We start from the raw sequence: 19,432 nt of genomic DNA on the forward strand, positions 1-19,432 counted from the left end.
GTTACACCCAAGGGTGGCCAAAAGTATTAATTATATGATTATTGCAATAAAAGATGTTTTGCATATCACTGATGACCCCTCTGTCCCTGACACGAGGGTGCGCATGTATAAGGAAAAGAAACCTGAGGTAACCTTTCCCCCATCTCATGAGCTGAACGAGTTATTTGAAAAAGCTTGGGAAACTCCAGACAAAAAACTGCAGATTCCCAAGAGGATTCTTATGGCATATCCTTTCGCTGCACAGGACATGGTACGTTGGGAATCCTCTCCCAGTGTGGACAAGGCCTTAACGCGTCTGTCCAAGAAGGTGGCGCTACCGTCTCCAGACACGGCAGCCCTCAAGGATCCTGCTGATCGCAGACAGGAAACTACCTTTAAATCTATTTATACGCATACGGGTGCTTTGCTCAGACCGGCGATAGCATCGGCATGGGTTTGTAGCGCAGTTGCAGCGTGGACAGATACCTTGTCAGCTGACTTTGATACCCTAGACAGGGATACCATTTTACTGACCTTAGGTCACATTAAAGACGCAGTCTTATATATGAGAGACGCTCAAAGAGACGTTGGGCTGCTTGGTTCCAGAGCCAATGCCATGGCTATTTCTGCGAGACGAGCTCTGTGGACCCGCCAATGGACGGGTGATGCAGACTCAAAGAAGCATATGGAGGTTTTACCTTACAAGGGTGAAGTTTTGTTTGGGGATGGACTAGCGGACCTGGTTTCCACAGCTACCGCTGGTAAATCTACTTTTTTACCTTTTGTTCCCCAACAGCAAAAGAAAACTCCACAGTATCAGATGCAGTCCTTTCGGTCGCATAAGGCCAGAAGAGGTCGGGGCTCCTCCTTCCTCACCAGAGGTAAGGGTAGAGGAAAGAGAACACCTGCTTCGGCTAGTTCCCAGGAGCAGAAGTCCTCCCCGGCTTCTGCTAAATCCACCGCATGACGCTGGGGCTCCACTGAGGGAGTCCGCACCGGTGGGGGCACGTCTTCGACTCTTCAGCCAGGTCTGGGTTCTGTCAGACGTGGATCCTTGGGCGATGGAGATTGTATCCCAAGGCTACAAACTGGAATTCGAAGAGGTGCCCCCTCGCCGATTTTTCAAGTCGGCCTTGCCAGCTTCTTCCCCGGAGAGGGAAGTAGTATTGGCTGCAATTCAAAAGCTGTGTCAACAGCAAGTGATTGTCAAGGTACCCCTGGTCCAATAGGGAAAAGGGTACTATTCAACCCTGTTCGTGGTCCCGAAGCCGGATGGTTCGGTCAGACCCATTTTAAATCTAAAATCCCTAAACCTGTACTTGAAAAAGTTCAAATTCAAGATGGAATCGCTCCGGGCAGTAATCTCCAGCCTGGAAGCGGGGGATTTTATGGTATCGCTGGATGTGAAGGATGCCTACCTTCATGTCCCCATATATCCTCCTCATCAGGAGTACCTGAGATTCGCTGTACAGGACTGTCATTACCAGTTTCAGACGCTGGCGTTTGGGCTTTCCACGGCACCGAGGATTTTCACCAAGGTGATGGCGGAGATGATGGTGCTCCTGCGCAGGCAGGGAGTCACAATTATCCCGTACTTGGACGATCTCCTGATAAAAGCGAGATCGAGAGATCAATTGCTGAAGAGCGTGTCGCTCTCCCTGAGAGTGCTACAACAGCACGGTTGGATTCTCAATCTGCCAAAGTCACAATTGGTTCAAACAACTCTACTATCATTCCTAGGCATGATTCTGGACACGGAACAGAAGAGGGTTTTTCTCCCAATGGAAAAAGCCCAGGACCTCCAGAACATGGTCAGAGACCTGCTGAAACCAAAAAGAGTGTCTGTTCATCAATGCACTCGAGTTCTGGGGAAAATGGTGGCAGCCTACGAGGCCATCCCCTTCGGCAGGTTCCATGCGAGGACTTTTCAGTGGGACCTTCTGAACAAATGGTCAGGGTCCCATCTACAAATACATCAGAAGATAAGCCTGTCCCCCAGGGCCAGGGTATCTCTCCTGTGGTGGCTGCAGAATGCTCACCTTCTAGAGGGTCGCAGGTTCGGCATTCAGGACTGGGTTCTGTTAACCACGGACGGGAGCCTCCGAGGATGGGGAGCAGTCACACAAGGAAGAAATTTTCAGGGACTATGGTCAAGCCAGGAGGCTTCTCTGCACATCAACGTGCTGGAATTGAGGGCCATATACAACGGCCTACGACAGGCGGAGAATCTGCTTCGCGACCTACCGGTGCTGATTCAATCAGTCAACGTCACAGCTGTAGCTCATGTAAACCGCCAAGGCGGGACAAGGAGCAGAGTGGTGATGGCGGAAGCCACCAGGATTCTTCGCTGGGCGGAAAATCATGTAAGCGTTCTGTCAGCGGTCTTCATACCGGGAGTGGACAACTGGGAAGCAGACTTCCTCAGCAGACACGCTCTCCATCCAGGAGAGTGGGGACTTCATCAAGAAGTCTTTGCAGAGATAACAAGTCATTGGGGACTTCCTCAAATAGACATGATGGCGTCACGCCTCAACAAAAAGCTTCGGAGGTATTGTGCCAGGTCAAGGGACCCTCAGGCAGTAGCGGTAGACGCCCTAGTGACACCATGGGTGTTTCAGTCGGTCTATGTGTTCCCTCCTCTGCCTCTCATCTCAAAAATATTGAGACTCATAAGACGAAAAAGAGTACAGACAATACTCGTTCCAAATTGGCCTCGAAGGGCCTGGTATTCAGATCTTCAGGAAATGATCACAGAAGATCCGTGGTCTCTTCCTCTCAGGGAGCACCTGTTGCAGCAGGGGCTCTGCGTATTCCAAGACTTACCGTGGCTACGTTTGACGGCATGGCGGTTGAACACCGAATCCTAGCTGGGAAAGGTATTCCGGAGGAAGTCATCCCTACTCTGATAAAGGCTAGTAAGGAGGTGACGGCAAAACATTATCACCGTATCTGGAGGATTTGAGCGTTTGCTCAATCGGTGCTGCAGAGTCATCCGCACTCTCCCGCCCGGTTTGGAGCTTTGGTATAAACCCCATGGTCCTTACGGAGTCCCCAGCATCCTCTAGTAAGAGAAAATAAGATTTTAAACCTACCGGTAAATCTTTTTCTCCTAGTCCGTAGAGGATGCTGGGCGCCCGTCCCAGTGCGGACTAAATCTGCAAGACTTGTATATAGTTGTTGCTTACATAAGGGTTATGTTACAGTTGTGTTCGGTCTTTGACTGATACTGTGTTTTTGTTTATACTGTTAACTGGTTGCGTATATTCCAGGTTATACGGTGTGATTGATGTGGGCTGGTATGAATTTTGCCCTTAGATTAACAAAATCCTATCCTCATATTGGCCCTCATTCCGAGTCGTTCGCTCGGTATTTTTCATCGCATCGCAGTGAAATTCCGCTTAGTACGCATGCGCAATATTCGCACTGCGACTGCGCCAAGTAATTTTACAATGGAGATAGTATTTTTACTCACTGCTTTTTCATCGCTCCGGCGATCGTAGTGTGATTGACAGGAAATGGGTGTTACTGGGCAGAAACAGGCCGTTTTATGGGCGTGCGGGAAAAAACGCTACCGTTTCCGGAAAAAACGCAGGAGTGGCCGGGGAAACGGAGGAGTGTCTGGGCGAACGCTGGGTGTGTTTGTGACGTCAAACCAGGAACGACAAGCACTGAACTGATCGCAGATGCCGAGTAAGTGTGGAGCTACTCTGAAACTGCTAAGTAGTTTGTAATCGCAATATTGCGAATACATCGTTCGCAATTTTAAGATGCTAAGATACACTCCCAGTAGGCGGCGGCTTAGCGTGAGCAACTCTGCTAAAATCGCCTTGCGACCGATCAACTCGGAATGAGGGCCATTGTCCATCTCCTCTGGGCACAGTTTCTCTAACTGAGGTCTGGAGGACGGGCATAGAGGGAGGAGCCAGTGCACACCCATACTAAAAGTTCTTTATAGTGCCCATGTCTCCTGTGGAGCCCGTCTATATCCCATGGTCCTTACGGAGTCCCCAGCATCCTCTATGGACTAGGAGAAAAAGATTTACCGGTAGGTTTAAAATCTTATTTTCTTCATGAAGCCCCCAACTAGATGGTCATCCCATTGCCTGTTATGACAGAATTCTCCTGGTGTTTTTAGATGATAAGGGAGGTAACTGAAAGAAGCCAGTTGGGTGAGCCATAGAGGAATATGGTTTAGATGTTATTGTTATATTCAGTATGATACAGTTTGATGTTCTTAAAGGCAAGGGCAGATAGAAGTATTGCACATTTAATCAAGGTAATACATAAGTAGAAACAGGGTAACTCCATTTCCACACTGTAATTTTTGAATGACCTATTTCTCCAGCAAGAAAAAAATCATTATTTTTTATTAGAGTTAGAAGTCTGATTGGTGACTCTCAACATCCAGTGTAAATTGAGCTGTAAAACCATTTGTCTGGCTTCCCAGGTATCCTGTACATCAACCCTGCAGATCTGGGCTGGAATCCACCAGTCACTAGCTGGATTGACAAGAGGGAGATCCAATCTGAGAGAGCCAACCTAACCATTCTGTTTGACAAGTACCTGCCTGTGTGCCTGGACACACTCCGAACCAGGTATTGTCACCGTACTGTGGTAGTGGTGGGGGAGAATTGGGGCAGTGATATTCTCTGAGGTGCATTAAGCCCTCCCTCATCATCTGGGGGGGATGAGATTTGTATTGGCAAGTATTCAGGGGCAGATGTATTAAACCTGGAGAAGTGATAAAGCAGTGATAAGTGGAAGGTGATAATGCACCAGCCAATCAGCTGCTAACTGTCATTTGTCAAACCCGTAATGATTGGCTGGTGCGTTATCACCTTCCACTTATCACTTCTTTATCACTTCTCCAGGCTTAATACATCTGCCTCTCAGTTCCTATTGAGTTTCTCATGACAATCTCTGCATAATGAGTGATGTGGGATATTTTGTCGACATTCATTAAGTTGACATGTGAATGTCAACAGGTTCATAATGTCAACACTGACTGTTGACATTCAGCATGTCGATACTAATGTATTTTGTGTTTTGAATGTAATTTTATCCCTAACCCTAATGGTAATGCTAACCACAAAAGAAAGCCAAATGGTAACGCTAGCTATTAAAACGCGAGGCCTATTGGATTCACTACTTGGGGACAATGTCACCGAAAGGACTCAACGAACAGAACCCGCAGAACATGTTTTTGTGATAAGTCATTGTCTGATGTGGACGTCAGTCTGATTTTTATTTTTATTTTTATTTTTTACTTTTTATTCTTTTTTGACAGTGCAGGGGTGTTCAGCTTGTTGAGTGATCCATCAGTCATGTCCTCTGATCCTTTTTTCTTTTCTTGTTTTGGTGTTTATGTTTTTTCCACTAGGAGTATTTGCACCTTTTTGATGCAATATTACCTTGTGGTTTTCTATTGGGTATGGGGATATATGTTTAGCATTATGCTTTTTAATTGATTTATGTTTGCAACGTTTTGATCATTATCCTAATGGGTGCCTGTGTGCCATTGGTGCAGCCTGCTTGACCACTGTATTGGCGACTTATGCTGGTTTGTCATATATCTAGGTAGCACAATTACAATGTGTATTAGTGTTTAGCACTCCTTTGATCTGTGGCTAACTCTGTTTGAATTTTTTTAGCAACTTGATATGTACCCAGTTACTATAGGGTCATATGTAGCTATGTAACGGTTACGCTTATTGCAGGATCTTGTCCACTGTTTTGATATATTTAATGTGGTACCTTTTTTCTATGGTATATTATAATGTATTTTTAAGGAGTGCACATTTCCTCCATAGGATTGTTCTATGTAGCGTTGTTGCCTGGTAACGAGCGACCGGAAGTGACGCGCTATTTGAAATCTGTGCGGTTTGTCTGTTTAATAACGTATGTCAGTTTAGTACCTGGTGTTGATGAGCAGCGGCTGTGGATACCTCAGTTGATTCCACATTCTTGTTCATCTCTAAGGGATGTGTTTACATAGATTTACCCCGCTCTATTCACGGCGCCGTTGCATGGCAACGCTTGACCGGAAGTGACGCGCTGCTTACAGGAAGTGCCGTGCGGTTCACTATACTGGCGTGCGTTCCACACACGGAGTTAGATCTTTTGTTTGTTGGTATCGTGCTGTTCTTATACTAATGTGGTTGCATGTTTATTCAGCGCTACTAGGGTATATTAGACGTTATCTTGTAGATATAGTTTAGTGATGGGGGACTTTGTTTTGTTGCTAATTAGTTGGTTAGTGGGCGTGGCTGCACCGGTGGTATATATGGCTCCATTGGTAAGAACAGTGCTAGGGAGATGGCAACCTGGTAATTTGGTCTTGAGAAAGGCTCTGCTGTGAGCCGAAACGTTGACCTTCTTTTTGTGAGTATGTATTATCTGGATTAAAGTCTATCGTTTCTACTTTGGAGAAGTCTGGTGAGTGCATCTTTATTTATGCACATATATATATATATATATATATATATATATATATATATATATATAGTTTAGGAAGTTGGAGGCACTCTTGGTGTCATAGAAAATAAGCTCAGGTCGACACGCCTGTCTTAATTCAACGTTTCGGTTTACTTCATCCTTCGTCGGAAATAAATAACAGCACACACATATCTTACATTTATACTTGTTAAAGCGCCACATGTGCAGCGCCAGAAACACCCCAAATCCAATTTTCGGTCAACCTCCACAACCTTATACAGAGATTTCATGAGTTTGGAGCCCTGGCTCCAAACTGTGGCCCTTATTCAGGTTTGTTAGCAAACCAAAAAAGTTAGCAATTGGGCAAAACCATGTTGCACTGCAGGTGGGGCAGATGTAATGTGCAGAGAGAGTTAGATTTGGGTGGGGTGTGTTTAAACTGAAATCTAATTTGCAGTGTAAAAATAAAGCAGCCAGTAGTTACCCTGCACAGAAAAAATATAACCCACCCAAATCTAAATCTCTCTCCACATATTGCATCTGCCCCACCTGCAGTGCACATGGTTTTGCACAATTGCTAACTTTTTTGGTTTGCTAACAAACCTGAATAACCCCCTGTGTTCAATATCCTGGTTCAGAGTCGCAGATTTGTAATGGCGTCTGCAGACTTAGGGCCTAATTCAGTAAGAGTAGCACATTCTGCTTCTTAGCAGAATTTGCTACTCGTGCAGTCGCATGCTGTGAGGCCGCCCATCGCTGGGCAAGACCGCCAAGTATGCCACCCGCCGCCCACCATCTGCGATCACGCTTGAATTGCAATCGCACCACAATTAGAGTGTGGTCGCAGAAACTATGGAAGCCGGCAGGAGTCCTGCTATAATTTTCTCGATCAGAGCGGCTGCGTGTGATGGCACGCAGCCGCCCCAAAAATGCCACTAACACACCCCTGTTTTCCCAGCGCCGCCCTGAAAACGCTCTGTCACCCCCCCCCCCCCCATGAATGCATCTGCCTGTCAATCAGGCAGGGGCGCGCATTGACTGCTTGTGCACACGCAGGACAGGACCTGCGCGTGCGCAAAGCTGGGTCTTCTCAAATTTGCGGTTGCATCGCAAACCCTTATACAGAGATTTCATGAGTTTGGAGCCAATCCCTCAGGTCTATGAAGCTTCAGAGATGTAAACAAGTGCATTTGCATCTGCAAATTTGTACGCAGCAGCCACGTGAAAATATGCAGATGTCACAGCTGTGGGGCGTTGTATATAGACACCCATAATTTGTGTATCTGACCTGCTGCTTGTGTACAATGGGCCTTAAAAAAGTAAAACTGCAACTGCTATCTCTCACATGCTGGGGGCCACCCAGCACAGGGCAGGGCCACCCAGCATGCTAATGGCCGTTAGTGATGCAATCGCAATCCAATTGATCACATTGCTAAATAAGTGAAGTGCCCCTGCCTCTTCAGCAAGGCTGCGAGGGCAGTCGGGCCGCCTCCATTTTCCGTGTTGCAGACGCCAATGTGACGAAAATGGTGCAGTCCCCGCCCCCGTTTTCTCCGCACTGCCGCATTGCTGCCCCTGACCGCAGAGGCGTTCGCATCACTGAGATGCAATCGCATCTCCCTGGGTCAAGCACGCGTAGTGGGGGTCCTGCGCATGTGTGCTACAGTGGGGACCAGGGAAATACGAAAGCATCTCAGATGCTTTCCAAGCTGAATAGGGCCCAAAGACACAACCGTCAGATGCCAATCAGACAAACATTGACCATCTGAGCAGTCCTACTCACCATGGCTGCAGAAGTAAGTAATCCGAGCCCTTTCTACTACATACAGGATCATATTCGCAGGCTGAAACGGGATCTGGTCTGAAGATCGACAGTGTCTAGGTCGACAATGTGCACTAATTTTGGATCCCGGTCACTCTACGAAGAAAACGACACCAAAAATAAATAAAAAAATCCTCATATCGACCTTTAGACCTGTCGACCTAGCACATGTCGACCTAGAAACCCTGTCGACCTTCCATCCATGTCGACCTAGTGACTGTCGACCTATAGTGGTCGACCTAAACATTGTCGACCTAGACACTGTCGATTTGATGAACCACACCCGGCTGAAACACGCCCCAGAAATGCCTGCATTTTGCTAGCCACCCCCGTGTTACATCCCCCAGTGGTCCCTGACTTTTTATCACTTAAATAGATCCTCTCTGCAACCACTGCCACAAGACCATCGCCACTTATACGTATGCGCAGTGTACAAAAAAAAAATCGATCCATTGCGTACACCATCGACCATCTCTGAATCAGGCCCTCTGTCTCCTTCTCTATTCTGCTTTCTGATCTGATACGAAAAATACTACGTTTTTATCTTCCTAGACATTTCCATTGCACTACATTTATTGAAATATTATTTATGGCATGCTTATCCAGTCATTAATACACATATATTGGCGAAACTTGTGTTCTAAAAGTGGATTTTTATTGTTCTTTAATAGATGGATTTTTGCATCCCACTGAAAACTGCTTTTAGTACATGGAGCTCATGTCTTGCTTACTCCATTTACTCACTATCACAGAAGGTATTGCCCTGCTTACATTCCTATGGCAGTGATACTCTTGCACTAATTGGATATTTGAATTTGTACTTTTGGTCTTCCCTGTGATCAGCAAGCCTGCTGCTAAAATAGGAGTACTGTGGCCAAACTGACTGATCTGTGCTCAAATACACTGTTCTCACAGTAATGATACAGGGCTCCAAATGGAGTCTATGTAGGTCACTGTCCCTGACAGTGCATTAGCTGTGTGCTCTTACATATCAGGGATGAGATAAGCAGATGATAGGATGTAATGAAAGCTGGTGATTTACAAGAGGAGTACGATACTAACCCCTGCCACCCTGGAGCAATGTGCCGGAGAAAACAGCCTTGCTAAAATAAGCAGTGACAGTGGTGTCTTTTTTAATAGCTGACAGCATATGTATTGCCCTCTGACGTGTTTAAGGCCTTTCACCCTTTTACCAGTGTCTCATGAATATCAGGGATGTAATAACTAGTTCATAGTAAATAGATAGGTTGTTGTCCACTAGAAAGTTGTCTTCACTGTGTGTAGGTGACAGTGGCAAATGCTCTTTAAAGTAGAAGCAACATTCATGATACAGAAGCCTGTCATAAAGTGCCTTATGCCTCAGTGATGTCCAGGACCATAACTAGAGATCGCAAGCGTTTGCCATTGCACAGGGCCATGGGAGCGGCACCAACGCTTTCACACAACACCTGAATGTGGCTATAGGGTGTCTTACAGGCAGTAGCGCTGCTGCAGAACTAGACACCCTGAAGCCTGTGGAGATGCATTGAGCAGTTCTCTGATCCCCTGACGGCCAAGTCGGGAATTGGGAATATTAAACTTGTTTAAAAATCTGAAATCAGGGATTTCTAAAATGGAAGATTTCCCTGATGGATCGCCAATCATCAGTGGCTGCCATTCAGCAGTTCTGTTCAGGGCAGGAAAACGGGGCTCAAATGCATTAATTTATCAATAATCACCTATACAATGTGATTTGGGCACGATATTATAATGCAAAATCACAGTGCAGGATGCAGTTATACCAGCTGGATGTATGAGAGAGCATAGGCAAGAATAGGGGCTCCGAAAGGGGTCTGTCCCTGCGATGTGGTTGGACTGAAGAAACGGCATTAGCCGTATCTACACTCCCATGTCTGTGGCCCATAGGCTACAGCAGCATATTGCCATCTTCAGATGGCATTAGCTGCAGAGACCAAGATTGGCAAATCTGACAACATTGTATCCCCTATAGAAACCTATGGGGGTTGTGGCTGCTCTCGGAATTTGTGGGATCTCTCTCTGTAATACATTTGGATACTACTAAATGTTTGTGAAATTGCTGCAAATATTTAATGATAAATAGGCCTAAATATCTTTTTTTGGGCGTGCTGTTTTATAAGCAGGCAGTACATCCATCAGAGCCATATGTGCTTTTCAGTGACCTATGTACATTTGTAACATACATATTAATAAACTGATTTGCAAAGTTTTCCTCTCCACGCTATATATTATAGTAAATTTGACCAATCTAGGGTCTGTTAGACTGTTTAATTATCCCCACACACAGAAGCACTGATACACGTTAGTGGTGAGAGCAGGGGGGTGCTGCTAGACTAATTGACACGAAAGCGGAGGCCTGCGAATGAAGTGTTATATGTATATGGTTATATGTATAATAGTTATTATTACACTGTCCTGTGTGGGTGGGTTCTTTAGGTCCTGCTGGATGCTGTACTATGTCCCCTTATGGATCAACTTTCACTTGAAGTAATGGGGCAGAAAGTGGTTAAATTATACTCGCCTGTTTCTTCCCTGTATCCTGTATGGTTACTGAGTTCAGATAGACAGATCCACATGACAATCAGTAGTATAATACAATATATAGTATAATATAGTCTAATACAATATTATTATTATTATTATTATTATTATTATTATTTTTCTCTGACGTCCTAGTGGATGCTGGGAACTCCGAAAGGACCATGGGGAATAGCGGCTCCACAGGAGACTGGGCACAACTAAAGAAAGCTTTTAGGTCACCTGGTGTGCACTGGCTCCTCCCACTATGACCCTCCTCCAAGCCTCAGTTAGATTTTATGCCCGGCCGAGGTTGGATGCACACTAGGGCTCTCCTGAGCTTCTAAAAAGAAAGTATATAATTAGGTTTTTTATTTTACAGTGAGACCTGCTGGCAACAGGCTCACTGCAGCGAGGGACTAAGGGGAGAAGAAGCGAACCTACCTGCTTGCAGCTAGCTTGGGCTTCTTAGGCTACTGGACACCATTAGCTCCAGAGGGATCGACCGCATGGAACTGGCCTTGGTGTTCGGTCCCGGAGCCGCGCCACCGTCCCCCTTACAGAGCCAGAAGCAAGAAGAGGTCCGGAAAATCGGCGGCAGAAGACATCAGTCTTCACCAAGGTAGCGCACAGCACTGCAGCTGTGCGCCATTGCTCCTCATACACACTTCACACTCCGGTCACTGAGGGTGCAGGGCGCTAGGGGGGGGCGCCCTGAGCAGCAATAAAAACACCTTGGCTGGCAAAAATACCACAATATATAGCCCCAGAGGCTATATATGTGATAAATACCCCTGCCAGAATCCATAAAAAAGCGGGAGAAAAGTCAGCGAAAAAGGGGCGGAGCTATCTCCCTCAGCACACTGGCGCCATTTCTCCCTCACAGCTCCGCTGGAAGGAAGCTCCCTGGCTCTCCCCTGCAGTCTACACTACAGAAAAGGGTAAAAAAGAGAGGGGGGGCACTAAATTTAGGCGCAGTATATATAACAGCAGCTATAGGGGACATAATTCAGTTAGTCCCTGCATTATATAGCGCTCTGGTGTGTGCTGGCATACTCTCACTCTGTCTCCCCAAAGGGTTTTTGTGGGTCCTGTCCTCTGTTAGAGCATTCCCTGTGTGTGTGCGGTGTGTCGGTACCAGTGTCGACGACGATGAGTCTAGTCTAATGTCCACTAAGGCCATTCGTTGCATGATTGAAGCAATGAAAGAGGTGTTACAAATTTCTGATACAAGGAACCTGCTGATAGAAAGCAGGAGGCGATCCTGAAGTCTGTATATACACACTCAGGCATTATACTTAGACCAGCTATTGCGTCAGCATGGATGTGCAGTGCTGCCGCTGCGTGGTCAGATTCCCTGTCAGAAAATATTGACACCCTAGACAGGGACACTATTCTGCTAACCATAGAGCATATAAAAGACTCAGTCTTATACATGAGAGATGCACAGAGGGAGATCTGCCGGCTGGCATCTAAAATAAGTGCATTGTCCATTTCTGCTAGGAGAGACTTATGGACTCGCCAGTGGACAGGGGATGCAGATTCAAAAAGGCACATGGAAGTTTTGCCTTATAAGGGTGAGGAGTTATTTGGGGATGGTCTCTCGGACCTAGTTTCCACAGCAACTGCTGGGAAGTCAGCATTTTTACCCCATGTTCCCTCACAGCCTAAAAAGGCGCCGTTTTATCAGGTACAGTCCTTTCGGACTCAGAAAAACAGGCGTGGAAAAGGCGGGTCCTTTCTGTCCAGAGGCAGAGGTAGGGGAAAAAGGCTGCAACAAACAGCAGGTTCCCAGGAGCAAAAGTCCTCCCCCGCTTCTTCCAAGGCCGCCGCATGACGGTGGGGCTCCACAGGCGGAGCCAGGTACGGTGGGGGGCTGCCTCAAAAATTTCAGCGATCAGTGGGCTCGCTCACAGGTGGATCCCTGGATCCTGCAAATAGTATCTCAAGGGTACAAACTGGAATTCGAGGCGTCTCCACCCCACCGGTTCCTAAAATCTGCCTTGCCGATTACTCCTTCAGACAGGGAGGCTGTGCTAGCGCCAATTCACAAGCTGTATTCCCAGCAGGTGATAATCAAGGTGCCCCTACTTCAACAAGGACGGGGTTACTATTCCACACTGTTTGTGGTACCGAAACTGGACGGTTCGGTGAGACCCATTTTAAATTTGAAATCCTTGAACACATACATAAAAAAATTCAAGTTCAAGATGGAATCGCTCAGGGCGGTTATTGCAAGCCTGGACGAGGGGGATTACATGGTATCCCTGGACATCAAGGATGCTTACCTGCATGTCCCCATTTACTATCCTCACCAGGAGTACCTCAGATTTGTGGTGCAGGATTGCCATTACCAATTCCAGACGCTGCCGTTTGGACTCTCCACGGCACCGAGGGTGTTTACCAAGGTAATGGCGGAAATGATGATACTCCTTCGAAGAAAGGGAGTTTTAATTATCCCGTACTTGGACGATCTCCTAATAAAGGCGAGGTCCAAGGAGCAGTTGTTGGTGGGAGTAGCACTATCTCAGGAGGTGCTACACCAGCACGGATGGATTCTGAATATTCCAAAATCACAGCTGGTTCCGACGACACGTCTACTGTTCCTGGGTATGATTCTGGATACAGTCCAGAAAAAAGTGTTTCTCCCGGAGGAGAAAGCCAAGGAGCTGTCATCTCTAGTCAGAGACCTCCTGAAACCAAAACAGGTATCGGTGCATCACTGCACGCGGGTCCTGGGAAAGATGGTGGCTTCTTACGAAGCAATTCCTTTCGGCAGGTTCCATGCCAGAATCTTTCAGTGGGACCTGTTGGACCAATGGTCCGGATCGCATCTTCAGATGCATCGCCTAATAACCCTGTCTCCAAGAACCAGGGTGTCTCTGCTGTGGTGGCTGCAGAGTGCTCATCTTCTAGAGGGCCGCAGATTCGGCATACAGGACTGGGTCCTGGTGACCACGGATGCCAGCCTTCGAGGCTGGGGGGCAGTCACACAGGGAAGAAACTTCCAAGGACTATGGTCGAGTCAGGAGACTTCCCTACACATAAATATTCTGGAACTAAGGGCCATTTACAATGCCCTAAGTCAGGCAAAATCCCTGCTTCTACACCAGCCGGTACTGATCCAGTCAGACAACATCACGGCAGTCGTCCATGTAAATCGACAGGGCGGCACAAGAAGCAGGATGGCAATGGCAGAAGCCACAAGGATTCTCCGATGGGCGGAAAATCACGTACTAGCACTGTCAGCAGTGTTCATTCCGGGAGTGGACAACTGGGAAGCAGACTTTCTCAGCAGGCACGACCTCCACCCGGGAGAGTGGGGACTTCATCCAGAAGTCTTCACGCTGATTGTAAATCGATGGGAACGGCCACAGGTGGACATGATGGCGTCCCGCCTAAACAAAAAACTAGAGAGATATTGCGCCAGGTCAAGGGACCCTCAGGCGATAGCTGTGGACGCTCTAGTGACACTGTGGGTGTACCAGTCAATTTATGTGTTCCCTCCTCTGCCTCTCATACCAAGGGTACTGAGAATAATAAGAAAACGAGGAGTAAGAACAATACTCGTGGTTCCGGATTGGCCAAGACGAGCGTGGTACCTGGAACTTCAAGAGATGATCTCAGAGGACCCATGGCCTCTGCCGCTCAGACAGGACCTGCTGCAGCAGGGGCTCTGTCTGTTCCAAGACTTACCGCGGCTGCGTTTGACGGCATGGCGGTTGAACGCCGGATCCTGAAGGAAAAGAGCATTCCGGAGGAAGTCATTCCTACGCTGATTAAAGCCAGGAAAGATGTAACTGCAAAGCATTATCACCGCATATGGCGGAAATATGTTGCTTGGTGTGAGGCCAAAAAGGCCCCAACAGAGGAATTTCAACTAGGTCGATTTCTGCATTTCCTACAAGCAGGAGTGACTATGGGCCTGAAATTAGGCTCCATTAAGGTACAGATCTCGGCTCTGTCGATTTTCTTCCAGAAAGAACTAGCTTCACTACCTGAAGTTCAGACGTTTGTGAAAGGAGTGCTGCATATTCAGCCCCCGTTTGTGCCTCCAGTGGCACCTTGGGATCTCAACGTGGTGTTGAGTTTCTTAAAATCACATTGGTTTGAGCCACTTAAAACCATGGATCTAAAATATCTCACGTGGAAAGTGGTCATGTTATTGGCCTTGGCTTCAGCCAGGCGTGTGTCAGAATTGGCAGCTTTGTCATGTAAAAGCCCTTATCTGATTTTCCATATGGATAGGGCGGAATTGAGGACTCGTCCCCAGTTTCTCCCTAAGGTGGTATCAGCTTTTCACTTGAACCAACCTATTGTGGTGCCTGCGGCTACTAGGGACTTGGAGGATTCCAAGTTACTGGACGTAGTCAGGGCCTTGAAAATGTATGTTTCCATGACGGCTAGAGTCAGGAAAACTGACTCGCTATTTATCCTGTATGCACCCAACAAACTGGGTGCTCCTGCTTCTAAGCAGACTATTGCTCGCTGGATTTGTAGCACAATTCAGCTGGCGCATTCTGCGGCTGGACTGCCGCATCCTAAATCAGTAAAAGCCCATTCCACAAGGAAGGTGGGCTCATCTTGGGCGGCTGCCCGAGGGGTCTCGGCTTTACAACTTTGCCGAGCTGCTACTTGGTCAGGGGCAAACACGTTTGCAAAATTCTACAAATTTGATACCCTGGCTGAGGAGGACCTTGAGTTCTCTCATTCGGTGCTGCAGAGTCATCCGCACTCTCCTGCCCGTTTGGGAGCTTTGGTATAATCCCCATGGTCCTTTCGGAGTTCCCAGCATCCACTAGGACGTCAGAGAAAATAAGATTTTACTCACCGGTAAATCTATTTCTCGTAGTCCGTAGTGGATGCTGGGCGCCCATCCCAAGTGCGGATTGTCTGCAATACTTGTACATAGTTATTGTTAACTAAAGGGTTATTGTTGAGCCATCTGTTGAGAGGCTCAGTTGTTTTCATACTGTTAAACTGGGTATAGTATCACGAGTTATACGGTGTGATTGGTGTGGCTGGTATGAGTCTTACCCGGGATTCAAAATCCTTCCTTATTATGTCAGCTCGTCCGGGCACAGTGTCCTAACTGAGGCTTGGAGGAGGGTCATAGTGGGAGGAGCCAGTGCACACCAGGTGACCTAAAAGCTTTCTTTAGTTGTGCCCAGTCTCCTGCGGAGCCGCTATTCCCCATGGTCCTTTCGGAGTTCCCAGCATCCACTACGGACTACGAGAAATAGATTTACCGGTGAGTAAAATCTTATTTTTTTAAATAATTTTCATGTTTCTACATATGCCTTACTGTCAGTGGTGGGCTGGGCCAGGGTGCCATGTGCCCCCTGAACCAGTACAGCTTTTGTGCTTCTGGGTCGGTTGGCTGCGGGAGACATGTAGAGAGGATGCTCTGCTCCCTGCCCGGCCGCTCTGCACTATGATACAATCAGAGCAGCCGGGCAGTTCTACCTCCCTGAGCACCTCTCGCTGACACTCCGGTGCAACTGCACACGTGCATTGGGCAGCTGTGCAGCATGTGTGCTACTGCAGTGAAGCTGAGCAAGCTGTCATCGGGCAGGAAGAGCTGAGCAGCCACATAAGACCGGGAGACTAGGCCAAAGTAGAGCAAGTAAGTTTGCTGTTGCTGCTGTAGGAGGTGCTGTGGGGTGATTATTGGGGGGGCTGTATCTGTCAGTGTGGCCAGTCCTGTCTGTATATATAACAGTGTGGCTGGTGGTTCTCTGTATGTATATATATATATATATATATATGTGTCATTGTGGCTGGTCCTATGTGTATATGTGTCAGTGTGCCCCATCCTGTCTGTATATGTGTCACTGTGGTCAGTCCTATCTGTACGTGTGTGTGTCTGTGTGGTTGGTCCCGTCTCGGTCTGTATGTATAGGGAGTCCCATCTCTGTATATCTGTCTGTGCGGCCAGTCCTGTCTCTGTATATCTGTATCAGGGGTGTTTCTCTGGCTGGGTCCACAGGATTATCCACAGGATAACATTGGGATATTGTCGAGCGACAGCGAAAATGGCACCAACACGGTCACAAGCTTTCTGGCCTCCCAGGATGCATTGGGGCCTCCACTATATAGTCCCGCCCACTGACTCAGTCAGATCAGGTTTTTGCTTGGTGCGGCAGGAAGCCGCATGGTCACAGGGCTGCTGTGAGAGCAGCCTCAAGCTTTTATTATTTTATTTTTATAGACTTACTATATTGTTTTTTTTTGAGCGACTTATCTTAACAGCGTCTTAAACGCATTCTAGAAAGAGTCGCTCCAACAACTCCCCACCGGGTCGCAACAACGCTTACCTTCGGGTATCAGTGCTGTCTCGACGGGCGTCTGTGTCAGGTGTTCTAGCAGGTCCAGCAGACGTAACCAGGCTGTGGCCGGAGCATGGGGAGACGGTGAGTCTATGGACTTCCTCTTACTAGAGGGGTCAGCACACAGCTACACTGATTTTGGTGGAGACTACAAACAGTGTGTTGATGCGCTGAACATCTAGAGTGCGACAGCGCTACGCTCCGGGGATCATAGGCGCCAGAACTAGGTAGAGGCCGCGATCCGGGGAGTTTAAGTCAACAGGGGGATTCAGATGCTCTCCTGGCCGTCCCTCCTCCGAGTTCATGGCCAGTTCCCACATGTTTCTCGTTTCATGAACTAAATGACCTCACTTCCGGCTCAGACGCTACCACGAGGGTACTCGGTCGCAGCTTAGACGCTGCGGTTGTGTACCCTGGAGATAAACCCGCCAGACCAAGTCGCAGGCCTTAGCGTCTGCATACACGTGGAAGTTGCTCAGCGTCCGTGTCCGTTGGTGAGCGTCCGTGTCCGTTATCAGTTATCAAGAGCGGCAGTGTACACCAGTAGCGTCTGAATCCACTCAGCGTCTTACGAGCATATTTGCTTGGATATGGAAGTGTGGTGAGTCTCCCTGTATCCCCCTCTTCGGAGGCAGGGCATACAGTACTAAAAATTCTCTCTACTTCTTAGTATGCATTGTTAATTTTTAGTACCTATTGCATATGAGACCTGTATATTACTGTGTTTTCTGCATATTATGTTGAAAAAAGAACCAGTTTAAAACAGAAGTACAATTTTCCTACTTATGTATAAGTTGTTATGGAGGTTGTATTCTCATATGGCAATGTCTAATGCTTTAACATGTGATTGACTGCTAGTATGTGTGCTGACTTTTCTGTATAATGTCAGTCCTGTTCTGACCCTCAAATCAGGTGCACTGTGGTCAGATTGATCTCACCTCTATATACTGACATATAGGGGGATTTTCAGTCACAAATGGTGTAGTCAATAGCAGGTTAATACCATGTCTGTGAGCGGCAAAAGTGATGAGGAGAATTTATCAAGCACTCCTACAGCCCTAACATGCTTATCTTGTAAGTCAGGGGTAATTGATATGAATCAATTGGTCACTTATGAGGGTTTGTGTGCAAACTGTTTCGCTTTTCAGCAAAGTAAAAAACAGGAGTTGGTTCAACCACCAACAGAGCCACCATGGAATATGTTCGCAAAGACTCTGTCTTCAATAGCGGACAGGTTAGCTCCTGTAGCACCACCTCAAGGGTTAGGTTACACTATGAACCCATACATGCAGCTCCCTTCCTATGGTTTGGTTCCAGTAGCTTCTACAAGCAACCAAGGGGCAGGTAAGACTAAGACAGATGCATCTGTGCGGCAGACTTCACAAGATGATACATCGGATGATGATGATACAATAGAGTCAACTCCGTATGATGATCAGTCGCAGAGCTTTAGTTCAGAAGATGTAGCTGAACTTATTAATGCTGTAAAGGCTGTTCTCTCGTTGGAAGAGCCAGCCAAGACAGTGTTAAAAGCAAAAGCACCTGTATTTAAACAAACAAAATCAGTGAAAGCTGAATTCCCAGCGTCAGATGAGCTGACAGAAATGATGGATGAGTCTTGGGCAGCGCCCAGTAAAAAGTATAAGATTCCTAAGAGATGGGATTCTTATTATCCATTTCCTGCTGTGGATTGTTCGAAAAGAGAAGTTCCTCTAAAAGTAGATGCACATGTTCTGCGACTCGTGCATAAATCTGCTATACCACTGTCATCTACCTCATTGAATGATGTCACAGACAGAAGGGTAGAGAGCCTGTTGAAAAATATTTTTTCTCTAGTAGGAGCAGTGGTAAGACCTGCTATGGCTTCGGCCTGGGTAGCAAAGGCAATGGGCGAATGGATAGAGGAACTAGAGAATGACATCCCTTCTCCTACTAGGGAGCAAGAGGATCATTTTTGTCGTTTAAGACAATCTGCCCAGTATTTGGAAGAAGCAGCAATTGATGTAGGCACAGTTGCTTCTAAAGCTTCAGCCTTGAAAGTAGTCGCTCGCAGAGCAGTTTGGCTACGGACCTGGAAGGCAGATGCGGAGTCCAAGAAAGAATTGGAAGCATTGCCTTTTGTCGGTAATATATTATTTGGAAAACCTTTATCGGATATCTTAGAATCAGAGGCTGAATCGAAAAAGGTCAGATTTCCGGCTGCTTATAACCCTAAGTTCAAGGGTTTAAAATTTCGCTCATTTCGTTGGCAAAGCAAAGCGAAAGCTAAAGAGGAGCCTAAGCAACCCCAGTTTAAATCCAGGGGTAGGAAGCAGTGGGCTAGCAAAAAGCC

At 47.1% G+C, this 19,432-nt stretch overlaps 1 protein-coding gene across 7 annotated transcripts in view; it reads left to right on the forward strand.

Moving 5' to 3' along the window:
• Positions 1 to 19,432, forward strand: part of DNAH9 (dynein axonemal heavy chain 9) — a 1,014,643-nt gene that overhangs the window by 485,355 nt on the left and 509,856 nt on the right. For all 7 annotated transcript variants that reach the window (XM_063960955.1, XM_063960958.1, XM_063960957.1 and 4 more), the window contains one exon: positions 4,427 to 4,574. In XM_063960955.1, the coding sequence (XP_063817025.1) occupies positions 4,427 to 4,574 (148 nt within the window). The remainder of the gene's footprint in view (positions 1 to 4,426; positions 4,575 to 19,432) is intronic.

Source organism: Pseudophryne corroboree, chromosome 3 (assembly GCF_028390025.1).
Source record: "Pseudophryne corroboree isolate aPseCor3 chromosome 3, aPseCor3.hap2, whole genome shotgun sequence".
Taxonomy (NCBI): Eukaryota; Metazoa; Chordata; class Amphibia; order Anura; family Myobatrachidae; genus Pseudophryne; species Pseudophryne corroboree.